Source organism: Mytilus californianus, unplaced genomic scaffold, assembly GCF_021869535.1.
Source record: "Mytilus californianus isolate M0D057914Y unplaced genomic scaffold, xbMytCali1.0.p SCAF_5, whole genome shotgun sequence".
Lineage (NCBI taxonomy): Eukaryota > Metazoa > Mollusca > Bivalvia > Mytilida > Mytilidae > Mytilus > Mytilus californianus.
In genome coordinates this window covers 36,050,238-36,076,727 of record NW_026262701.1, presented here as the reverse complement: position 1 = coordinate 36,076,727, position 26,490 = coordinate 36,050,238, and the positions used below count along the sequence as shown (strand labels likewise).

The 26,490-nt window shown below is 32.0% G+C and overlaps 1 protein-coding gene and 1 long non-coding RNA gene across 2 annotated transcripts in view; one reads left to right on the top strand and one right to left on the bottom strand.

The window, feature by feature from the left end:
* Positions 1 to 24,524, bottom strand: part of LOC127701637 (selenoprotein S-like) — a 33,355-nt gene extending 8,831 nt beyond the window's left edge. Inside the window, exons 1-4 of the mRNA XM_052205618.1 lie at positions 24,358 to 24,524; positions 21,950 to 22,087; positions 21,249 to 21,355; positions 18,839 to 18,922 (exon numbers count right to left, since the gene is read on the bottom strand). Of these exons, the coding sequence (XP_052061578.1) occupies positions 18,839 to 18,922; positions 21,249 to 21,355; positions 21,950 to 22,087; positions 24,358 to 24,442 (414 nt within the window). The 5' untranslated portion in view covers positions 24,443 to 24,524. The remainder of the gene's footprint in view (positions 1 to 18,838; positions 18,923 to 21,248; positions 21,356 to 21,949; positions 22,088 to 24,357) is intronic.
* LOC127701638 (uncharacterized) lies at positions 1,238 to 10,465 on the top strand. The gene is made up of 2 exons (XR_007982128.1): positions 1,238 to 1,374; positions 9,888 to 10,465. It is a non-coding gene; the product is annotated as an uncharacterized LOC127701638 (long non-coding RNA).
* Positions 24,525 to 26,490: the final 1,966 nt, after the last annotated feature.

Sequence of the window (26,490 nt, the reverse complement as noted above, 5' to 3'; positions counted from 1 at the left end):
TTATCAAGGACCATATCTCAATAAGAGCAAATGTGACAATCGTTAAAATCAAATCCTGATATCCATATCGTCATGTGAAGTAGCATAAGAAACTTGGAAAAGGATTGATTCAAGCGTTCTCGTGTTGTCGAATGAAATCGACAAAAAGCGCCATTTCCCAATCTATTATAGAACCATAATTGTTAAACGGCAATAGTGAAAATCATTAAATTCAAACTTGACTTCTATTTTGTGAAGAGAAACAATATTTAAAGTCGAAAACCATTAGTTGAACGGTTCGTAAGTAACTGCATGGAAAAGACACCAAGTACCATTCTCCAATCAATCATGGACCATAACTCCCGAACAGCAAAAGTGAAAACCATCAATTTCGAATTTGACTTTCATTTGGTCATCATTAATAAGGAAAAGTATGAAAAGGCTACTTTTCTAGCCCGGGAATTCCAAAATCAAAAACTTTTTGATTCTCTCATTTGTTTTTTAATATTATAAATCTACAGAACAATATCCGTGTGACAGATATCAGGATCTATAGTTTTGAATTTGGCCTTTTTAAATCAAGAGCAAAACTCTAAAAACTGAAAAAAAAAATAACGATTAAAAATGAAAAAAATGAAAATATTAAAATGGATACTGTCTTTTCATAATGAGGAAGCTTCTGCCGAAGTTTCGTACAATTTTATGAAGTTCTATTAACTGATTGACGTATAAAAAAACTTTGACTATAGACCTCTGTCGCAGGCGAGACAAAAAATTCAGACATGATTTAAGTATTAACCAATCAATATAATGAAATGATCGTTATTTGTAAATTGATATCAGTTGTATAGAATCTTAAGTAGTCAAAAGCCTTCTCTGCTACATCAAAACATGAATATAAAGAACGGATTCTAATATCAATACACAGCATAATTAAACACAGTTTATAATGTTAATGGATACAAGAAAAAACATATTTCAATACCATTTTAAAAAATATTTTCTTCTAACATCCTAAAGCACTATCAAGTACATATTAATTCATAAAAATTATCAAAATTATTTTTCTTTGTCTCTCTGTACCTCCTTCCGTGTCAATTGATTACATTATCTAATTTCTATGCTAATATTCAATGATAATAAAACAGTTTTTCAGGCATGATTGATAGTTTGGAGATGAGCTTCTAATTTACAGAATATATAAACTGTTATTTTCAGATATTCATTACCAAATTAATAATAAATAATGACTTTGTAATTAAAACCGACGATCTAGAGTGGGTTATCCCTGTAACGTCATTTGGACATAAAATTCTTCCAAGTATATAACTGATGGACATTGTTTTCTCGTTCACTTGGAACCTCCTGAAAGAAACTGAACAGACAGCCACAATGGTAAGACATGTTTTTCGTAGCCTTAAATTAATTCCTTTAAATTAATATTTAATTTAACTTAATATAATTGTTGGTTTTGTTTTTGTTTTTATTCGAATTCTTTTTAAAAAAATGTTTTGTTTCTTCAAAGATTTTTAGAATCATGTAATTTTTCAAATAAATGAACTGAACATACATTTAAATCCTGTTTAATAAGATATTATATGAATAAAAATCTTATACATTTCCCAAATTAGTAATTGAATTATTCAACGTTTAAAAAACTAGTCCAATTCTATACACAAAAAAAAAAACTTTAAAAGAAAGGCATCTCAAACAGAATCTTAAGCAGTTCGCTCAAAAAGAACGAAATAATTCTTATATGTGGAAGGATGAATTGATATTGATATTAAACGTTATAGATGCAATCATTCCGGCAATATTACTACATCCCCTTATTTTCTTATCAAAGACAAGAAGTTGATTCGATGTCAATATGAAACCTGTCTTGATTGTGTCGAATTTTAAATTTTAATCCAAAGTCTACTTACATATTTGAATGCTTTGTTTCGAATGAACAAGTAAAAAAAATTGCTCTTTTAAATGAAATAGGATACAAAGAGTATCATAGAGTTCATGGTAGATGGGAATTTAAAAATGTACTGCATAAATATATAAACAAAACACAACTAAAAAATTTCAATAAAATACTTTCAGTTTTCGACATAAGCTATAGGCGATAATTTCTCCACACGTTCAAATAAAAAACTAAATGACAAAATGAAAGATAAGTAGAATTTTCATGCTAAAAAATATGTTTTACAAACAACTCAATTTCTACGCAATTATAAACTTTAAAACCTTAAAAATACAGTTATATAATTAAGGTCTCCAAATCTTCATCAGATTAAACAATAAAATAAGATTTTGACATTTGCCATCAACACACATACAAAAAATATAAAAAAAACTTTATAAATTGCATGCGTCCGAAGAGCTTTTCTGGATTAACCTTCACCAGGAACGCTCAAAGCCGGATATTTGAAAGACAAGGATGTATAAGAACCGAAACAGTTGAAGAGCTGTTTGACCAAAAAAGACCTAAAAATAATAGCCAAATCCATCTATGGTCAACTTTGCCTAATGGAGTTCAAGATTATTAATTTAAACCACAAATTCCCTAACAAGCTTATTTCCAGCTTCTCCGGTATACACAAACGAATCCTATATCAAATGTAAATGTTTTTTTGCCAAATGCACTATTGACAATTCACTTTAAACATTTTGTGTACTCAAAGCGCTTTTCTTTTTTTAACCTTCATCGGGAAAGCTCAAATATAAACAAAAATTAAAGCCAAGGATGTTCAGTTGAATATATACTTATATACTTGATAGGCTATCAGACCAGAAAGGGATATAAAAAGTATAGTAAAATTCACATACGGTAAAGTTTGCATGTGAAGGTTGTTGTGTAGGACGTTAAACACTACAACTAAATCACTAAAAACAGGGAGATAGAACCTTAGTTTCTTCATAATCTTCAAACCTATCAACGGCGAATTAACAATATATACCATAAATTATGATTTACTTGATCGAACGTGTAAAAAGGGAAAAAATATTGCATTTTGTTTGGTGCGACCCAGGCCCTTTGTTCCATAGCCAGAAGCTTTATGACCAAAAAATAGGACTAACAAGAACATCACAATTTAATCTATGTCAACTTTGCCTGATTGAGTTTGAACTTTAGTTTCGTAATAATCTCATTACCCATCAATGAGGATATTAAGAAATGTATGTTAGAAATCGTGTCAGTCCAAAGCAGACTCATGAGATGTTGACACTAACGGGAACTAGCAGTCCACCAGTAGAGCTAGAAAAAATGAAAATGACCCTTAATAAATTAAGTGCGTCCGAATGGGTTTCTGGAAATTAAGTGACATTTTTTTTCACGTTATACAGACGTAATGTACTGAGGTGTGCCCATAATGCAACAACTGCCTAAGCAGTGTTGTGAGGAAGACCGACTGGAGTCGACAAAAACTAGTTTTACGGTCACAATCACGACTTTGTTGACCGATACGACGTGTTTGCGTCTCAACTCACGCGAGACATGTTTATACCGTCTTACATCTTCAGATACTAAATAGTCGTCTGATCTGTAAATTAACCGATCGAGACAATTAAGCCTGAATTCGAATGGTGGTTCATACATGCAGTATGATGTAACATGAGTTCGGTACAATGTTGACACACCCGGTCTCGTTTTCCATTTAGGGATCATGTGATTCTCTTGGTTGTTTTCGCTTGATTTGTTTATATTTTGAAAATCGGTAAACTACTGTTGCCTCATATTTGTACCATGATATTAGTTTTTCATTGGTAATCTCTATACAAAATGTTTTCTATACAGTAATGTTTCTTTATATGGTGAACATGTTCCATCGACTCCTTCTTATGGAAAAAAACAATTATTCTTTGTTGTAACAGTTGTTTGTTTTTATAGTGATTAAGATTATATTACAATGTTGACTGCTGTACCCAAATTTTTGACGTTTTTACCTATTATTTTTGTTTGTTTTGCTCACACATTGTTGTCAATATAATGGAATTATATGCGACTGTCATACAAGTGAAAGGTTTAGCTAGCTATAAAACCAGGTTCAATCCACTATTTTCTAACTAAGGAAATGTCTGTATCAAGTCAGAAATATGACAGTTGTTTTCCATTCGTTAGATGTGTTTGAGATTTTGATTTTGCCATTTTATAAACGACTTTCCGTTTTGAATTTCTCACGGAGTCCGGTATTTTTGTTATTTTACTTTTTATAAAATGGTTCAACTGATACATGATTACAGATTAAAATGTAAGCAATATTTTATTATTTAAAAATTCCACTGCAAGGTAATAAGTCTTATAGTTTGTCAAAACTATTACTTATTTTCATATTACAAATTAATAGATCAATGTGTGTATGTGGGAGTTTTATTGAGCTTTATGTTAATAAAAAGCGGTATTTTACATCAACTGTACTTGCAAATATTAAGAATTAGCTTCAAATCTTCTTTTCTTTCTATAATGCATACTTATTAGTTTAAAATAAGGAGATGTTGTATGATTGTCGATGAGACAACTATCTATCAGAGTTCAAATGAGGTGGATGTTTTCAACTATATTGCCTTCAACAATGAACAAAAGTTCTTTCAAACTGAACATTAACATCAACATTTGTTAAAATATAAATATTAAATATATAAATATTTCATATACAAAGGTAAAAAGAAGTATGATAGTTTCATAAATAACTAACATTTACTTGAATGTATGTATGAAAAAAACTGTATAACTAATTTTAGTAAAACAGTATCTTGATATATAAAGGGCACCAGAAGCTAACCAATCTTTAAAACTTGTAAATCAGTCTGATTAAAATTAAGATCTATCAAAATTCACGTGCTCGATTTATCAGCATACGAGAATAACGAAATCAGAGATCGATATTTTAATTAGATTGCTTGTAAATGAATTTGACAACACAAACCAACAGTAAAAACTTAAAGAACTACACATACCCTTAATTGAGCGATGAGTAAAAAGCTGTTCTTGGTGTACTATTTTTTAAACATATTATGCTTATTTATTAGTCGTTATAATTACGACGATAGTAACGGTTTCAAAATAACTTCCCAGTGTTCTCCAATATATATACATGATGCATAATAAACGAATTTGGTTATTATCGTTATTTGCAGGGAATATACATATTGATTCCCTTATCAAACTGCTGATTCCTAGGGCTTTTTTCGTACCGCATGGACATTAATCGAATACTCGTATAAGATTTACGTAATTACTCACGGATTTGACAAATATATTTGGATATTATATTTGAAAATCGTTGTTTTAGCGTCTTAATATGCAGCAACGGATGGAGACTTAAGGAGACCTTTTATGTTTAGGTTGTATAAACATTTTCTTAAACTGTATTAAATTTCATTTTACAATTTACAATTCGCAATTACTTGCGAATATTAACCCAAAAAAATGGCCTTGTAATTTCACAGGCCTCAAATAAAAAATCCGGTAATGACGAGACATACTATTTAATTATAAAATTATCCCCAAAAAGTATAAAAATACACATTTTTCTTTTATTAAAAAAATGATTTCCGATCACCAATAAACCTTTCTAGGTGAAAACTTGCTATATTTTCCATAAAAGCAATAGAGTGCATTTGATATTAAAACAGGAAAAAATCGATTATTACTATATTTAAAATTGACAAATGGAAGCTGAAATCGTACCATGTGACATGAAATTTTGCTATCGGAACCTAGGCTGTCGTCCCTCCACTAGTTTTATAATATCATGTTTGTGTTTTTCTTCATGATACCAAATCAATAGACCACTTTCGAGTTCGTTGCATTTCCGTCAAAAACTTTAGTTTAAGTTAACATCATTCGTGCGTTTAGGGGCATCGTCACTTCCTTCCCATGTTGACCGAGCGGTTGAAAAAATATAATGCTATATTGCACGAAATATTCGGCAAATTAAATTCTTATAATTGATAATCAGCACTGCTGTCATTAGGGAATTGTGATCAAGTACCTACGAAACAAACATTATTTCTAATTTATCCTGCATAATGACGATCACGAAGACGCTTGATGAACTTTAATAGTGCAGGGATACAGGCGGTCCCCTCTATCTGGTAATTGACGTCATAAAGCCTCGCATAATTGACGAACTTTTCCAGTGAAGGATATAACTCGAAAGTGGACTATTAAAATCAAGAATGTTCTAGTTATGGGTTTTCAATAATCCCAGCATGCATTCCAAGACATGAACATAATTCGTGTTTAATCACATCCAACTTATTGTCTATGAATGTTTTTTTCAGATTAATTTTGAAAAAAAGTAAAGTTTTCTGCGCTGTTATATACGAGGCAACATAAGTTTACCGATGTTCAAAAAGTCAAAAATTCATTTTGATTACATTAACAGTGATCGTTTTGGTATTTTTGTTGTATTTTACTTTTTTCTGGATACAAAAAAAATGGAAGTACGCAGCTGACACTCGGAGTGCAAAAAGCATGACTTTTATAGTAGAAGAGTGTGTAATTTGAGTAAGGTTTCTGAAACAGTCAATATTCTTTGATATGATTTGGATTAAATTTGGTTTACTTGTAGCTTTACTTTTATCTTTATAATAGTCACTAAATGGTCTATCAAATTCTTTCACAATGTATCTACTTTCCCGGCTATTGATAGTAGGACAATAAAAAACGTAAGACACTAATATTGAACCCGTGTTTTAATCGGTAGTCGACGTGTTTTTGGTTTTATAGTGTTTTGACGCTGTTGTAAAACTGACATAAACAGTACATTTATCGCATAACAAACCAAACTGTGTCACGTAAACTATAACTTCTAACTGTTTTCTTAATTAAAAATCATATCCTACGATAATTCAAACATACACGTTTTATAAATATATAAGTAGTTAAATGCTAATCGGTTAAAAAATCAGGATCACTTCCATTTCCCCAGCACCCTTTCCGATATGCATGCAGCTAAATTCCAAAAAAGGAATGAAATTGACGTATTCATAAATAATTTTAAAATATAATCCCTTGATAATATTGTATCTGAATTGCTAAACTTTAATCTTCAAATTACTCTTGTGGCTCTAACAAATTGGTAAAGTATTAAGGCTAATTTGAAAGGTCAGCAACTGATGGACAATGCGTAGGCTAAACGCCTGATAAAGGTTATTGCAATATATAAATAGGTTTCAAAACCGATAAACTTATTGAGAAATTACAATATTAGCTCCATCTGATCTATCCTTTTTAGACTATTTACATGACAAATTGTTTTATCTTTGTTGCTGATGTTTGCTTCATTCCTCCACGGAGCTATATTGTTTTGTTGGACGATATTTACCAGATTACACCAATGTTATACAAATAAGTAGATTTGGTATGATTGTTTGTGTTCACATCTTTATTGCTCCATGAGGCTTTGAAATGGTTTAGCAGACTCGTTTATAAGTAGATAAGAACACCAAAACTATTTCGAAACAGTTGTGTGTCGTCTATTTGTGGTAATAATAGAATAAAGATAAATAAAGTTCACATAACGTGTTACTTTATCTCCAATGCATTTGAAAATATATAGATACCCAAAGTTTATACAACATAAAATACTTTAAAGATTGTTCATCGTTTAATTAGTAGTAAAACAAAAATAACTTGCTATGCATGTCTAAAAATTGAGTTTCATGCCATTAGTCTATGTGTCCCTCCATGTGTCTGCCACTTATATCATGGCATGCTTTAAATATTTTTAATTTTTTATGGTATAATATTAAAAAAATATTCATTTCATAATAAATAATATCTATTTTAAACAAAAGATTCTCAATTCAGTACAAGGTCAATACAATAATGAAGATGCTTTCTGTTTGAATTTTGAGCTGTTTGTACTGGTATATATCATGATTAGTGTCTCAAATGATGAAATATCGAGTTACAAAGGGACAGATTTAATAATTATATATAATTTAATGTCCAATAAATATACATACTGTTGTCTCATTGGCAATCATACGACATCTTCTTATTTCTATAGTGAATGTCTGAACTACCGGTAATATAGTTCTAATATACTTATAATTATATAATTATTTTATATAAGAAAGTTTAATTTTGAAAAACACCAACACGAAAAACAGGAACAAAAACAAAAACACCTAACTATGGTTTATTTTCTCTCCTTCATAACTTGGTATATTGTAAAACATGTGATTATGAAAACACAAAAGCACGTGTAACTATATACTTAATAACCCAGTTCAGTGATATGCAAAATTGCAAAATAATTCGTTACCTACTATTCCAAAGAATGCTTTCAAACGAATTTTCTGTTACAGACTATGCGTCTTTCATGACAAAGTGTTTATCGTGAATATTTATCTCAGTTTGTCCTTATGTGAGCTTAACAACGTAATTTAGAATAAACAATTTGCTGATGCCAAATCTTACAAACGTAAAAAAAAAATCTAAATTAGGATAATGTAAAAATTATTTAGATATTGTAACTTAGTGAAGTGGTCAATGAAATGAACCGATAAAACCCATGCCAACATTCTTTTAGGGATGAAATCATCTTTTTGGAAGTCGTGATTTGTTTTTTAGTTTATTTCTTAGAGTTCAATAAACAAACCACTTAAGCATTTCCTAGAAAAAAATAGTATGTCTTTTCGTTCAATTTTCAAATATTTGTTTTATTGTCGAATCCGTACAACCAATTAGAAATTAAAAAAGATCAGAAGAAACAAATGGTGACATGTTTCAATATTCATAAAAGCACTGAATTGATTTAAAGATTTACTTTGCTACTTAGAAAAAATAATACCTTCTTATCTATGGCTACAGACACTAAAATATGAACAATAAAATAAGAAAATTTACAAAAGAAAATGAACTTTCAAAGTCACGACAAATTAGTACTTATTAAATTTGATTATAGAAATGGATTCCATTTTTCCATTTCACTGCCTAAAAACAAGATTTGAAACATTTCACATTCTTGTCAGTCGCTATCATGAATTGGTTTATCGTTCCTATATATCAGTTTCTCAACGCATTAGTATCAATCTAACTCTATCGTAGATCATACTTGTGCACTTATGTCAATCCGACGTTATTACTGGTTCTGTCGTGTTTCATACTTCGACATTTAATTCTGGTACGACTTTAATATTGTGAATTGGGAGATAAATGTATAACAGGAGCTATAAACAGAAGACAAATGAGAATCGAACATAAACTCCTAACAACAAATCCACATTTAAGATAATGACTTTTCAAATATGACTACCGAGAACAGACCTTTAAGAGAAAGCGATACCTGAAGAATGAAGCGTAAAAACGAGGACGAAAACATAAAAAAATATGTAAGGTATTTAGTAATAGGACTCTGTAATAAGTTGTCTTATTAATAAATCAACTTTGTATTTCATTTGGTCTTCTGTTTTGATTTGAACGCCACTGATTATTCTGGTGTAGACGAAACGCGCGTATAGCGTAACAAATCATAAGCCTGGTATCTTTCATGACACTTTTCTGAACTGTAGTAAAAATCTTCATGTAAAAATAGGCCCATAAATTTGAGCAAGCAAGACACATCTTCCGAGCAGGAAACACAAAAATAACTTAAAAGTTGAAAACTAAACTCTTTTCTTAATACCCATATTTTTTTAAGAAGAGCATTATATTACGTTGGCACTTTCAATGAACATATCTGATCGAGGTTCCGATCCGAATTGTGTTATGTATCTGCATAACTTAAATTTTAACAAATTCCAACGTACGGCTTTTCGAATTAAATGCTATTCTCGTCATTTTTTTATTCCGGCGTGGAGTGAATCAATCAAAAAAATTGAATCAATGGCAAAACATTTCACTCAAAATTGAACCTGGCAAAATATTCTCTTAACTAATTTAGAAATTTCTCTTCTAATTTCAGAAAGTTGATATAGTTTTACAACAATGCTTCCTGTTATTTGTAACGATGTTGTCTATTACACTTGTAATTACCGAACCTGTTGATTTGGAAACAGACGTAGCAGATGAACCCCCTTCTGAATCAGAAGGACATTTTGTCTATGTAAACACAAATCCTTCAAGACAACGAAGAAATGGACTGTCTTTACTTGCCCCACCAAATATGTACCAGCAAAAGTTTGCTCCATTTTTACACAAAACGCCAGCTAAACGAGATGGATTTTGGATTTGGATGCCAGCCCAAGGATACGTGTCCGTTCCAAGACAAGGTGCAGCAGGAGCAAATGGTAGAGGAGGTGCAAATTCAAACCTTCTTAGATACGGATAATGTGGAGGCTATTATTAACATTCAGTACAAGCAATTGAAACTCAGGATGGTTCACCGAAATTATGTTACCGCTAGACATTTTTATGATACTCTGTGATCTTCTTCTACTTTTAGAAACCGACATTAGATGGAATGCTTACCATTCAAATAGAATATGACCATTAACGATTACATCAATTTTAATAAAATCTGAAAAAAATGTCTACTGTAAATAGTTCATTGTTGATTTTTTTCTGAGACAATTAAAAGACTAATACATGTATAATCAAAACTGCTATCACTGACAACACTTTTCATTAATATCAAAATGTAATATTTCACCTTTAAAAGAATAACAATAAATTGTAAGTTTTCTTATTTTGTTTTTTCCCTTCAACTTAGAGTATCAAACAGAAGACCAGGGATGGTCACTGACTCACCAGATATTAGACAAATTCAAACAAAATTCTATATCCCAGTTGGAAAATCGTGCCCATCTAGAAAATGTCTTATCACACATTGTGACAGAACGTGGATTATCACAATTAGATGAACCAATAAAATGAGAAATATTAAACTGTACTTGTTTATTTCTAAATAAGTTTAGATAATGGAATGACACATACAATTACATATTAGAATCTAACAATACATCAAGTTTCATTAAATACAATAAACAATTTAAGAGGATGACAAAGCACAGAATTTGGGAACATTATAAAGGTAATTGCAGGTATTCGACTCCTTTTTTGCAGCCATAAATGTGTCTACATTTTCCAGGAAGTTCTTCTCACTTAAAGCAAACCAAAATAATGAAAGTTCTAAAATCAGGATTTAAATCTTGTCATATGGAAAAGACGTTTGTCTTTTGTTGAAAATAGTGTGTTGATCTCAATATGTCTTTGAGGTTTTTGTGTGCTGTTGGGCTGATGACTCATTTACTTGTACCACAAGCCTCTATCTATGTAAAATCATCTAACAACACTTGTAACTACAATCCCGTCCACTTCCTCCAAATGTGACCTGCCGAGTTGGACATTTCACCGGGTTTGTACTTACATGAGCAACTCGACGGGTGCTACATGTGGAGCAGGAACTGCTTACCCTTCTGGAGCACCTGAGATCACCCCCAGTTTTTGGTGCAGTTCGTGAGTTTCATTAAATACAATAAACAATTTAAGAGGATGACAAAGCACAGAATTTGGGAACATTATAAAGGTAATTGCAGGTATTCGACTCCTTTTTTGCAGCCATAAATGTGTCTACATTTTCCAGGAAGTTCTTCTCACTTAAAGCAAACCAAAATAATGAAAGTTCTAAAATCAGGATTTAAATCTTGTCATATGGAAAAGACGTTTGTCTTTTGTTGAAAATAGTGTGTTGATCTCAATATGTCTTTGAGGTTTTTGTGTGCTGTTGGGCTGATGACTCATTTACTTGTACCACAAGCCTCTATCTATGTAAAATCATCTAACAACACTTGTAACTACAATCCCGTCCACTTCCTCCAAATGTGACCTGCCGAGTTGGACATTTCACCGGGTTTGTACTTACATGAGCAACTCGACGGGTGCTACATGTGGAGCAGGAACTGCTTACCCTTCTGGAGCACCTGAGATCACCCCCAGTTTTTGGTGCAGTTCGTGTTGCTCAGTCTTCGTTTTTCTATGTTGTTTTGTGTAGTGTTGTTTGTCTGCTGTTTTTTTTTTCTTTTTTAGCTATTGCGTTGTCAGTTTATTTTCGACTTATGAGTTTGAATGTCCCTTTGGTATCCTTCGCCTCTCTTTCACTCTCTTTGAGATAAACAAAAATCTAGAAAGCATTCTGATTATTGATGCTGATAACATTTACCCCTGAATGTCTGCATAGGTATATCATGCAAAGAATCTTGTGCTCCCTATATTTAATTGATAGTGCAATTAACCCAAATGGTGGGTAAAATATTTAAATATTCCTATTCATTTAGAAGCACAGCTCATTGTGTGCTGGACTTCACAAATATTTAATTGAAAAGTCATTGCTCCTCAAAAATAAATTCTTATGAATGAACATAATAATCAACAAATAGATTGGCTTAACAAGGGCATACAAGACACATAGACAAAGAATTATTATGTTTATTGGAAAAGTATAGCATGTGCTGTTCAATTTTCCAAAACGTTAAGATAACATCAGAGGCTCTTCAAGTGATTAAAACTTTCTGTTCACACTGAATATATGGTTCTCTCAGTCTCTACAATTTACTTTGTATAATTTTATTTTCTAAAATCATATGTTATTGTATTATCAAGTTTCAACTCCTTAAGAGAATGTTGACAATATGTACCCTTCTTTTTAGACCCAAATGTTTGAAAGCTGCCAACCTTTTTCTTGCATCCAGCTTTCAAAACTTTTGGCCACAAGTCAATGATGAGTAGCTTTTTGGCAGATATATGTGTAAACTGAAACTGTTTCAAAGTTTTAAATGCTCTTCAACTTGGTTTGTCCTTGATTTGGTTTTCTTACTATTTTGATTTAATCGCTACTGACGAGTCTTATGAAAACTAAACGTTTGCCTATCTTACCAAATTATAAGCCTGGTTTCGTTGTTGAGTTTTCACAATATAATGACCAATAGGTCGATAAGGCTGGTTGTAGACTATAGGTTATTCATTGGTTACATTCCCCAGTAACCAGTGCTTCTAAACTGGCATAGTTTAAATGAATAATTTCAATTATAAAATGCACTTTCTCAATTATACTATCTTTATAATTCTACTAAAACTATGGTAAAGGAGACTGTAGACAATTTTTGGTCCCTTTTATATCTTCCAAAACTTTTTATGCTTATTTTACTAACTTAATAATTTTTCTATTCACTGCACCAAATAAAGTTATTCCATAAACATGATTTGTGTATAGTGAAATAAGCACCACAACCATTTCTTTTCCACATCATAAAGATTTCCACTCATTTATATCCAAAATTACATTTTTTAAAGTTTTCACAAAGATCTTCACTTTGATATTTACATTTTAATACAAAATCTTAAAATAGTTCGAGGTTGTCATCAACTCTTCTGGTGGCCCATAATTAAATATGATGTCCTGTCAATCGGTAACCCACATTTCAGAGAGCACTTGCATCTCATATAACCCAGTGAACTTAAGGATACTACCAAAACAAGAATGTCCACTTCATATCTATATCTCTTTTTTAAATTTACATAAGGGAGCTACCATTTGATTTTTATGGGGGGCTAGGATGAAATTTGAAAAAAAAAAGACAGGACAGGAGTTTTGAGTAAAAAAAAAGGCAGGATGAGCAACTTGGTAAAAAAAAGGCAGGATGACAATTTGTGTAAAAAAAGTCAGGATAAACTAATTAAAAAAAGGCAGGACCGATTAGAGTAAAAAATAAAAAGGCAGGACAGAGATTACAACTAAAAAAAAAAGCCGGACAAAATTTTTCATCCTAGCCCCCCCATAAAAATCGAATGGTAGCTCCCTAAAGTGACTACACACTAAAATCTTTGACAAACATATGTAATTTTAGTTTCCCAATTGTAAAGTTCTGTTTCTCAGTAGTAACATATCATCTGACCCATTAAGGATGTTTGCTACTCTGTTTGAAAATAACAAAGCTTTGAAAAGACTGTTATAAATTAAAAGTATCTAAATATATGGACTGAAAAAGCAGAAAAAAATGAAAGGTCCTTGTGCTTGTTTTTGAGATAAAAGCCATTGAAAAGTTGGTGGGAAATGATTCTCTTTAGTTTTTTCATACATTTAACATTGACACCTTTTTTCTTTCTAAAACTATGAAAAATAACAAGGATTTTATAAGATTTTCAAATATGGCTTTTTTAACTTTATGTAATAAAATAATGAAAAGAAAAGTAGGGGTTAGCTAGCAAAATTTTTAATGGCACCACATAGATAAAATCAGAGGATTCAAAATATCTGGCAATAATTCAAAAACAAGAGGAGCGAACATCCTAAATATGTCTCATGTAGAGAAAATGTTAATCTGCCGAACCACATTATAAGCCCGGTATTACTCAATGTAGATCTATTACATGATTCAACCTTTTGCTGCCATTTAATTTTGATAAAAAAAAATATCAATTCATTTAGTTTACCAAGTCTACATATCTGAACAAAATAAGACTGCAGTTGTGCACCTGATTCTACATAGATATAAGAAGATGTGGTATGATCATGAGTGCCAATGAGACAACTCTCCATCCAAGTCACAATTTGTAAAAGTAAACCATAATAGGTCAAAGTACGGCCTTCAACACCGAGCCTTGGCTCACACCGAACAGCAAGCTATAAAGGGCCCCAAAAATGACTAGTGTAAAACCATTCAAACAGGAAAACCAACGGTCTAATCTATATAAAAAATTTGTAAGGGTTCCACGGAACCCAGTGTCTCGCTTACTTTTGCTGTTAATCGCAGGCTCAACAAAAATGAGGAAAAAAATCAATAAAAATATTCCTTTAGATACTATCTTTTGATTGTAAGAAGCTTCTATCAAAGTTTGGTATAAATCCAGGATAGTTTATGAATCTAATAAATGTTTTAAAAACTTTAACTGCAGACTGTATGTAATGTTAACTGGAAGAAAAACTAAGTCCATTTATAAGTAAAATACGGATAAATAGGTACAAAATTTTAACAAAATTTCCTTCTAGATACTAGCTTTTGATCATTAGCAAGCTTCTGTCCAAGTTTGGTACAAATCCAGGACAGTTTAAGAAAGTTATCAAAATTTTAAAAACTTTAACCACAGAGTGAATGTATTGTTTCGTGGCAGAAAAACTAAGTCCATTTAAAAGTAAAATACAGAAAAAATGAAATTTTTTTTTTTAACAAATTTACTTCTGGATACTATCTTATGATCATAAACAAGCTTCTGTCCAAGTTTGGTACAAATCCAGGATAGTTTAAGAAAGTTATTAGAATTTTAAAAACTTTAACCACAGAGTGAATGTAATGTTTCCCGGCAGAAAAACTAAGTTCATTTACAAGTAAAATACGGAAAAACAGGAATTTTATTATTACAAAATTTACTTCTGGATACTATCTTATGATCATAAACAAGCTTCTGTCCAAGTTTGGTAGAAATCCAGGATAGTTTAAGAAAGTGATTAAAATTTCAAAAACTTTAACCACAGAATGAATATTTGTGGACGCCGACGACGACGACCACGCCGACGGAATGTAGGAGCGCTATGTCTCGTTTTTTTGACTAAAGTCGAAGGCTCGACAAAAATGAGAAACGAGAAACACTTATGAACCACATCAATTAACGACAACCACTGAACATCAGGTTCCTGACTTAGGACAGGTGCAAACAAATGCAGCGGGTTTAAATGTTTAAATAGGCGCCAACCTTACCCTACCTGAAACAATAGTACAACATAGAAAGATGTTCTTGGAAAAGTTTTGAAGATTCTCTGCTTTTCCTGAATTTTTTAAAGTTGAGTTGTATTTGGCTTTGATAACGACACATTAAAACCGAAATTGACACATGCTCTTCAACATTAGACAAACACCTATTCATCTTTGATCCATTAGTACAAAAGCAATGACTTGTTTTGTATTATATTTTCAGGAAAGGAATATCATTTTTAGGAAATTTTAAAATAATGTGCAACCTAACATTCAAACTGATGACACAGTAATTCAAAATCTTATTCAACTCAAAAAACTACTACAGCACAATGGTGTGGTAATCTACTGATATTAAAACTTCAGGCCTTACAATACAGTTTTCATCCCACTGTGAGTGTTTGACAAAAGTTATAAAACAAGCTATTTTTCACCTAGTCAATTCAAATACATAATAACAAATATACAGCTGAAGCCCACATCCGAGTGCGGAATTTTCTCGCTGTGTTGAAGACCCATTGGTGGCCTTGTGCTGTTTTCTGCTCTTTGGATGAGTTGCTGTCTCTTTGACGAAATCCTAGTTTCCATTCTCAATTTTATTACATGTTCTACTTTTAGAGATAAATAGGGTTGCTGTTTTTAACATTTGCTCAAAATTTTAGTTTCTTGGACATTTCTATCTTTTGGACAGACACACCTAGATTGTTTGTTTTGAAAGACAAACTTAAAAGTATTTTTGTAAAAACCTTTGAGATATCTTCTTTATATAAGTATGCCTTAAATTTATGTAACAATTCTTTGTAAATACCACATTCTTATTAAATTTTTCTGATTTTTGAAAAACAAGAGTGCACACGCTGAAATGTCTCGCCTACTTTACTGTCCATTGATTTAATGTTGAAAGTCTTAAAGATAAAGGTTTTACTAAAAGCATCATATAAACTTATCATTTTTAAAGATCTATGACAATGAGGTCAAGGTCAGATAAATCCTATCAGACAAACATATACACCTTACAATTTTTTCATACACCAAATATAGTTGACCTATTGCTTATGGTAATTGATAAACAGACAAAAAACATGAACCATGAAAATGAGGTCAAGGTCAGACTATACTTGCCAGACAGACATGTACACCTTACAATTATTCCATACACCAAATATAGCTGACCAATTGCTGTTAGAATTTGAAAAAAGACCAAAACACAAAAACTTAACATTGACCAATGAACCAAAAACATGAGGTCAAGGTCAGATGATACCTGCCAGATAGACATGTACACCTTACAACCATTCTATACACCAAATATAGTTGACCTATTGCTTAAAGAACATGAAAAAACAGACCAAAACACAAAAACTTAACATTGACCAATGAACCATGAAAATGAGGTCAATGTCAGTGATATCTGCCAGACTGACATGTACACCCTACAATCATTCCATACACCACATATAGTTGACCTATTGCTTATAGTACTTGAAAAACAGACCAAAAACAAAAACTACACATTGACCAATGGACCATGAAAATGAGGTCAAGGTTAAATGAAACCCGCCAGACTGACATGTACCCATTAAAATCATTCCATACACCACATATAGATGACCTACTGTCTCATTTCAATGATTTAAACCAGTCTAAAAATGCACCTTTTTCAAATATTTCACAGTCTGAAGTCGCAAAAAATAACATTTTATTTTAGCAACATTATCATCTAACCTGTACTGTATCGTATGCCGTTAAATAGTTTGACAGATTCCTCAAAAGTTGATTGATCTGAGCTGTGTCAAGATATTTCAAATCTGTCAGTGGTATTGTCCCTCTGTCTTTATATTTGTTTTTGTCATGTTCCTGGCCTAGATGCTTTCTACTTGATAAAACCTAGGAATGTGTGTATTGCAAGGCAAGATTCTGTTGATTTTGTTGATGTAATACCTTTGGAGTTGATGCAAATCAGAAGTTTTCACTCCCAAGTTTGTTGTGTATACATGTATTTGTGATTAATTTAACTAACATAAAAATATAACTCTCATGTTTGAATCAAATATCATTTTGAAAGTTATAATACATATCTTTCATGGTTACAATTACCATGACCTATCACTTAAGGCAAGTGAAAATCTTATCTATATAATCTTTTAACTAAGATCAATCAACTATAAATACAACATTTACTAATTTATACATCTTAAAACATAGTTTTACAGATTACTACAAAACAAATGTATATAGTTGACAATTTAGGAATTTCCCTAATCATTAAAACTGGGTATTAATCATTCAGAAACTGTCCCTGAATATCAGGCCAAGGACAAAATGTACCAGTTTGTTTTTTAACCTGGCATGAGTACTTTGCAATGAATTTGTCAACACATTTAACATGTTAAAAGTGATCCTTCAGTTTATTTACAAATATTCAGTAATACTGAATGCAAATATTTCAGAGTTATTCAACTGCTATACGGAGTTCCAATATAATTGTATAAACTGATTATAGACCAACATCAAGTCTAAATATTTTAGTCATTGGGTTCCTGTCTCCTTTGATGTATCCTCCACATTCCATTTCATTCAATCGAGGAATTTTCAGCCAATTCATATTAGATTCAGATATTCACTTTCTGAAAATTTTACAATATCATGGAAAATTTAGACATGGATTTCAGAAAGTCATAGAAATGAGGGTCAAGAACAATGTCCTCATCTTCATAACACAAGGCAACTATGGACTATACAGAGACTACCTAAGGAAAAGGAAATTCTTGAACATCTTTCTTCAGTTTTTTTTTAAATGCTAAGGTAGGCTGCAAAAACAGGATCAGCTAGGTGACCATGGTGATAATTAACACCTTAAAGAGGACAACACTATATGTAAAGTGATAACACAAAATGTGGGCTAAAAAACAAATATGATTTCTGTTTGCCCATCTTGTTTATGTTGTTTACAGATAATGATAGTACTAGAAATAGGCAAGCTCAAACACATAGATACTCAAGGTTGTAAAAACACATGGATTGGTTACAGCAAGTTCTATGTTGTATTTTAAGGTGTACAAACCATACACAATTCATTCCAAACATTTTTAGTACAAACCATACACAATTCATGTCAAACATTTTTAATAAGTATAATAGGTCCTGAAAACAAACCTGCATGTTAGTCAAATTGGATAAATATATTATACTGGTAATACAAGTTACAAGTTTAAAGAAATGAACTTACTGGTTTAACTTTAGATCTGTAACCCTTTCCTTGTTGGTGATTTTCCCAATCTTCTATTTTTAGTTTTCTTTTTTCTTCCTCTTTCTGAAATACCATTAAAGAGTTATTTAAAACATGTACAATAAAACACCTGTTTAAAACTCAAGGCAGTCAAGCCAATAAAAAAAGAACAGAAAAGAAAGAAAAACATGTCACTTTACTCAAGAGTTCATTTATATATAACCTTCTTTCAATGATTGATTGGTGTTTAACACCAATTCTGCACTATTGTGCTATTTAGTGGTGCTCAGTTTTTATTGGTGGAGGAGGTCAGAGTGCCCAGAGAAAACCATGACCTTTGGTAGGAAAACTGGCATTCCTAGTCAATTAAGATTGGATTCAAACGCACCTGCCAGATTGGAACTCACAACCTCAGTGTTGACAAGATAGTGATACAGTAGTTAGACTACTTAAGACCTCTCTGCCACCGATGCCCCCTTTCATTAATGAGAGTGATATGTGTTAAGGGCTACTTATATACAGTGACTTGCTATATAGACGAACAGTGCACTTACTAATCCAAGTCTATCGTAAGAGTATCCCATTCTTTCATATGGGCACCTCTTCCGCAAAGGAAATTCAGTCTTGAAATAAGTTTCTATTCATTGATTCAAGTACAGTGGTTTACCTTATAAAGCTATTCCTTTCAGCCTAGCAATGCTTTCCTATTTTAGGGTGTACCTGTGGTAGTCTACATGAAAAAAGTTACCAATAAATGCTTACTGGTGCAACAATCAGTTTTACACAAACTTCTATAAGCTGGTTTATGTAAGGCTTATAGGCACTCTTTTAAGAAACTTGTTCTTGGTCCTACTACATTGTCAGGTTTGTGATTAATCATGAAGAGACTTGGATTTAGGATGGGGTGGTATGTACAATAAAGGTGGCCTATCAAATCAAAGCTCTCCTGCAATTTGATGTATACCATGGGGTTTACTCTCTTCTTTCAGGTATATTTAAATTAACCATGAATTAGCTATATGGGGATACTGTAAACCAACTTATTTTTGCTGATACTTTATTTCGCGTTTTACCCTTTCTTGACCTCTTCCCGGCTATTTAAATTCGCTATTTTCTGATTTACTTGATGAAGTTAATTAAGGAAAGATCCAAGTTTTACATATTCGCGACGATTTATATTGCCGTAATTTTTCTTCTTGCGAAAGTCGCGAAAATAAGTTGGTTTACAGTATATGAATATACTTTTCAACAAATGGCCATGAGTTTAATGGACACTTTTGAGTAAATAAATCACTTCAATGGTCAAATTTTGCTGTCTTTTTATTTTTCAATCACCTCTAGGTGTTATTGAAGGAACACTTGCAAGAGAAACCAATAAATTGCTAATAAAACTGGTAAAGGATTCCTACAAGTTATATCATTTATTGCCCCAAATAAGCAGTTAAGCCACATTTCTTCTTCCAAAGGGTAAAAATAATGAGTGGGGTCAACTGCATTTCATCCCCCTTAACCATGGCCTTCTCAATTACAAGATCCCATTTTTTTTTCGAATGAAGAGTAACTAGACCTTATGAAAAGGACACTATTGTATTGTACTTAACAAAACAAGCAATCAAAATTGTTTAAAAATTCTTCAGAAAGACAACCTGTTTATTTACTTTTGACTTTAATTATTTATCCCTTGTAATTTTTTATTAACTGTGTATTTGCATTCAGGTGTCACAGGTCAAATTTATTCGTTCATTGTGTGTTAATTTACGTTTTTTGATTGAGTTAAGCCTTCCAATTGATATTTTATAGTGTGTTTTTCTATGTTGTGATGATATACTATTGTTTCAGAAAAGGGAGAAGGTTTGGTACCATTAAAACGTTTAATCCCGCTGCAAATGTTTGCACCTGTCCTAAGTCAGGAATCTGATTACAGTAGTTGTCGTCTGTTTATGTAGTTCATACATGTTTCTCGTTTCTCGTTTTTATATAGATTAGACCGTTGGTTTTTACGTTTGAATGGTTTTACACTAGTAATTTTTTGGGGCCCTTTATAGCTTGCTGTTCGGTGTGAGCCAATGCTCCGTGTTGAAGGCCGTACCTTGACCTATAATGGTTAACTTTTATAAATTGTAACTTGGATGGAGAGTTGTCTCATTAGCACTCATACCACATCTTCCTATATCTATATATGTTTTTCAGTATATCTAGCTGCTTCAGCAACATTTTGTCTGCCAAACATCCAAAGGGTCAGAATAATGACTGAGTGGGGGGTCAACTGCATTACATTCCCTTTAACCAATGGCTTCTTCAATTACATGATCAGATTTTTTTCTGATGAAGAGTAGCTAGACCTTCTGAAAGGGTCACTACTGTATTGTGTTAATGAAACAAATAATCAAAATCCTTCAGAATGACTTACAATTCTCTGCTTTTCAGCATATCTAGCTGCTTCAGCATCATGCTGTTCTTGTAATCTCTGCCTGGATCTTTCCATCTGTTCCAGACGTCTCTGTGCCACATCTGGATCTGTCAAATAAAAAATACTCATTTAATCAGTTGAAATAAAATAATGTGTGCCCATTGCTCCAACATTGCTATTTATTCCTCTTTAAATATACCCCCAAAAGGCTGCACTGAGCAACAAGATATTTAATACATTAAAAATTCTATTGGAATTCTTTTGATTTTGTTTATCTTACAAAAAAATTTATTCTATTCAAAAACTCTGTCAAAAAAAGTCCCACTAAATTATAACAAGTTCTGTATGTAATTCTTGCAATACTGTATCTGTACACAACCTTTTGACAGCTCAAAAAGAAAGGAAACATATCCTTAAGAACTCAGCTGGTGGAATAAAAACTTATATGTAATTAAAAAAATAATGCAATTTTTGGGATCTTTTGTAGCATGCCTTAGCTGTTACAAACTTAAAGAATCTATAGTAACAAATGAAAATGTATACACATTAATTTCATAAAACACATTCAAAACATTTTTAATGGCTCTATATAGAATTATTGTGATAAAATATACAACTGTAATATGTTCAATTTTGAGTTGGAAAATTTTAAAAATTAAAATCAGTTGGTGAAAAAAGAACTAGAAGACATATTTACTCACCAAATTTCTTTTGTTCTATCACATCTTCAGCTTTCTTCTTTACTCTTCTGATATGAGGATCTAACTTTACCTTTATATAAATCAGAACCACAATACCAAATAAAACAAACCAGCCATATTGCTGCAGAAATTCTATCACTGAAAAAAATTGAGCAAACTATCAATACTGTTTCAGGTAATATCACCATGATTACTAAATACGGTAAGAAGGGCAACCAATCCATACATATTTGATGTGAAAACTACACACAGTAAACCAACTTATCTTCAAGGACACTTTTTTCACAAATATCTGAACTTTATGCAAATTTACTTTCAAGCTTTTCTAACTTTTTTAATGTTCATTAAAAAGAAGATTCAACTTTAACATATTCGCAACAATTTATATTCTTTTTATAGCAAAAGTTGGGAAAATTAGCTGGTTTACAGTATGTTCTTCAGAAGAATTTTTCTGATCAGAAAAATTAATTTCAAAAGATCAGGTTCCTTAAGTTCAATTCATTAGTTCTATAACCCTTAGAAATCCTTAGATCAAATTATATAATGATTGTAAATTTCTTAATTTGAAACTTTCTGATTTCTGAACTCGGGCTCAGAAAGTAAAAAAAAATACATTCTAATCAATTTAAGCATGTAAATCTTTTTCATAATTACACGGTACACCTTTTATAGTATCCTGGATTGTTATTGGTTGATAACTGGTGTATTTTTCATGTATTTTCTATGAAAAGATTAATATTTTTCATATTTCATCATTTCCAGGGTACACTTTTTACCCTTTCTGTTGTGGTATTTGCCAAGATGTGTTTGCCTTTTTTTGTACCCTTAACAAATAAAATTGAGAATGGAAATGGGGAATGTGTCAAAGAGACAACAACCCGACCACAGAACAGACAACAGCAGAAGGCCACCAACAGGTCTTCAATGCAGCGAGAAATTCCCGCACCCGGAGGCGTCCTTCAGCTGGCCCCTAAACAAATATATATACTAGTTCAGTGATAATGAACGCCATACTAAACTCCAAATTGTACACAAGAAACTAAAATTAAAAATAATACAAGACTAACAAAGGCTAGAGGCTAAGAACATTTATACAGTTGTGTTTTTAGTTCTTAGTAATTTAATAATTTGTGTCAACTTTTGTCCACCTGTAGCCTCTATTTAAAATATTGAAGTAATATAATCTAGTGAAAACAATATATATATAATGTGTGCTTAATATAATAGCACAACTGTAACTGAAGATGGTCCACCATTTCCAGATACATAAATGACTGTGTTTTGCTTTTCTTACAATGGAGGTCTGTTTTACAATTAATTGCTTGTACTGAAAGTCATGAAAGTATGATTGTAAACCATATATGTAAATTATTTATAACAGAAGTGGAACTGACCTCTGTCTCGTTGTGGGAGTTCTTGAATTAACTGTGGATACCTGATTTTAACTCTGTACAGTTGTGGCTAACATCACATATTTTTTCTCTTTCTTGTAAATACATACATGTGATAGTTTTTGTTTATTCTTAACCTGGCAGGTGCTGGTTGATACACACACACACACATAGTTTATCTGTATTATGGAAATTTTCACCAACTGCAGATTATCCACATAGATTTAGAAGTATGGACCAAATCTACTTGCACCAGAGGACTGGATCAGGAATGACTCTGGCTTGATAGGCTTTGGGCCAGAACGAACATGAAACCTATCAGCAATCTTTTTAATTGCCATCATGGCCATTGAGCATATCAAAAGTAGACATTCATGACATTGTAGAGGATCTATGTCTGTACAATAAGATTAGCAGAAATAACATTATCAACAACAAATGCCAATGAATGCCAAGTAACAGACCCTACTGAAATTGTATGACTTATTCCAAATCTATCAAAATTGAAAGACTACTAAATATTCCACGGATTTCAATTTTATAACGTTATGCCTCAAGAACTATTGACTAGGTGTACTCGTATGGCAAGCAATTCATTCAATTTAGAATCACTAGAAGAATCTAGAAGATGAGAGACAGGATATGTGTGAAACATATATTCACACAACAAATGTCAAATATAATTCAAAAACAGACAATGCATTCCAATGAGTGAACTGCAGACTAGAGGTCACAACTATAAGCTAGTAAAGCATTTTGCTAGAACTGATGTTAGGAAAAACTTTTTCTCAAATTCGAGTAGTGAAGTTTTGGAACTCTCTTCCCTTCTCTACTGTCGCAGCGCCTACTTTGGACATGTTCAAAAAGAAATTGAAGTCCCTACCTGATGACTGAGGGATAGATCATCAAAGTAACAAAGGATGACTAGCAGTGAAGTTTAAAACTGAAAGTAAACATTACGGATGACGGACTCATGGACCTAGATCTACTGCATAATCATAAATTATAAGTCCATACCAGACGAAAATGTTTCTGTCACGAACTCTGGATTACGATTTACTGGTGGCTCTTGTTCTTGATTTTCTTGAGGAGCATCACCCATTGTGAAAGTAAGAGTCAAATCGATTAAATAAAGATTACGTGGTCATAATTTTACACCGGAAATAAAACAATGGTCTCTAAATTTCAAAGTCAAATACGGACCTAAAAAACAGTCTCGCCAATAACCAGAATGCAATCGAAAATATGTATAAACCTGCATGAACCCAAAACGTGAGTCTTTTGAACACTTTCATAATTCATAAAGTATTATTTTCATTTTCAAGAAAATAAAAACCATAAGTCGTGAAAGACAGACAACATTATGACCAAACTTAGTAATTCATGCATCCACATGAGTATAAATTATAAATTATGAACTTGGTGCGTCCAAAGCGCTTTTCTGGATCTACCTTCATCTGCCTCATGAACGCTTAAACCCCAAAAAATGAAAGCCAAGGAGCTGTATGACCAAAGGATTCCTAAAATGAGTTAATACCCCGGCCAAATCCATCGAAAGTCAACTATGCCTGAAAGAGTTGGAACCCGCGTAGTTTGTTAATTATTCCTATATTTATCAACGGAAAACTTAGTTTATGAAGATTGTGTTATAAATCATGACAGCTCTAAAACACTGACTATACCTTCAGGGACTGCCAGTGGTATCAACCCGGTGCTAGAAAATTAAGATAACACTTTATAATTTTGGGACGTTCGAAGCGTCTAAGGGTCTTAGGCCCATCACGAAGTTACTAAGTCGGTCATTCAATGTGGTGACAAAAACCGATATATAGAACATATATACAACTAAGGACAGAAGACCATAAATGAATAACGGCAAATGAATTGGCATTCAGAATTTCCGAAAGACCATTGACTCAAATAAGAATATACAGACAAGGAGCGACCAAAAGGCTATTATAGTCCGGAAAAAAAATTGTCCGAAAAAGGAAAATTAACAAAGGAAACGAAAAATCGTATTTTTGGTCATTAAACTTTAGAATAGAGTTTTATGTCTGAAACTGAAATATTCAAATCAAGAAAAGAACAAGTATTGATGTTTCTGTAAGATTCATTTAAGTATTACTAAGTTCAAAGGGGAAAATTCCGCAGTATGATTAGAAAACTCTAGATTATTTAAAGCATATTTTAATTAAGGAATACGTAACCTGTCGATAAATGTTATTGCCGAAACGTACATACACTCTAGTAGATAGTTGTCTCCTTGGCTATCATGCCACATCTCCATATTTTTATATATAGAAGTTGTACAAGAAAAACTTCAATCATCCGTCACCTTATTTCAAGTAAGTTTTTCTATCATATCTATCTTTTTCATTACAGATGAAGACTATGAATAACGGCAAATTCATTGCATTTAGATTTTTCGAAGAACCATTTAATCAAATAAGAAAACTTTTGTTTGATAAGGTTGTGTAAAAGTGTTGTATAAAGAGCCGGAAAGACATAACTGTCAACCAAATCGAAAGGACAATTTAAAGAACGCAATTAGGTGTAAAAAGTAAAATAACAAAAATACTGAACTTGGTACAGGCATTTTCTTCTGTAGAAAATGGTGAATTAAACCTGGTTTTATAGCTAGCTAAACCTCTCACTTGTATGACAGTCGCATAAAATTCCATTATATTGACAACGATGTGTGAACAAAACAAACAGACATAATAGTTAAAAATGTCAAAAATAGGGGTACAGCAGTCAACATTGTGTTATAATCTTAATCACTATAAAAACAAACAAATATGTAACAAAGAAGCACAAAAAGGCATATAGACAAAGCATATTAGCAAAAAATTGAAAGACAAGAATACAAAAATTATAAGCGAACAATGACACAATGACGGGATGTATAAGTACAGAGCCACGTCAAATGGATATCAACGTCAGTACCCAGAATCTATACTTCAAGACCATCGTGTATTATTTGTGAAGTTGATACGGAATATTTATCAACAAGGTCTTGGTACCTTCCGATAAACTTTTTTAGAAAAAGGACGAAACGTTCTTTGACATACCCCTGGTTCATCAATGACCTGCTCAGACAATGAATCGTTGACCACTTTGCCTCATAAAATCTCATTAAGAAAAATTGAT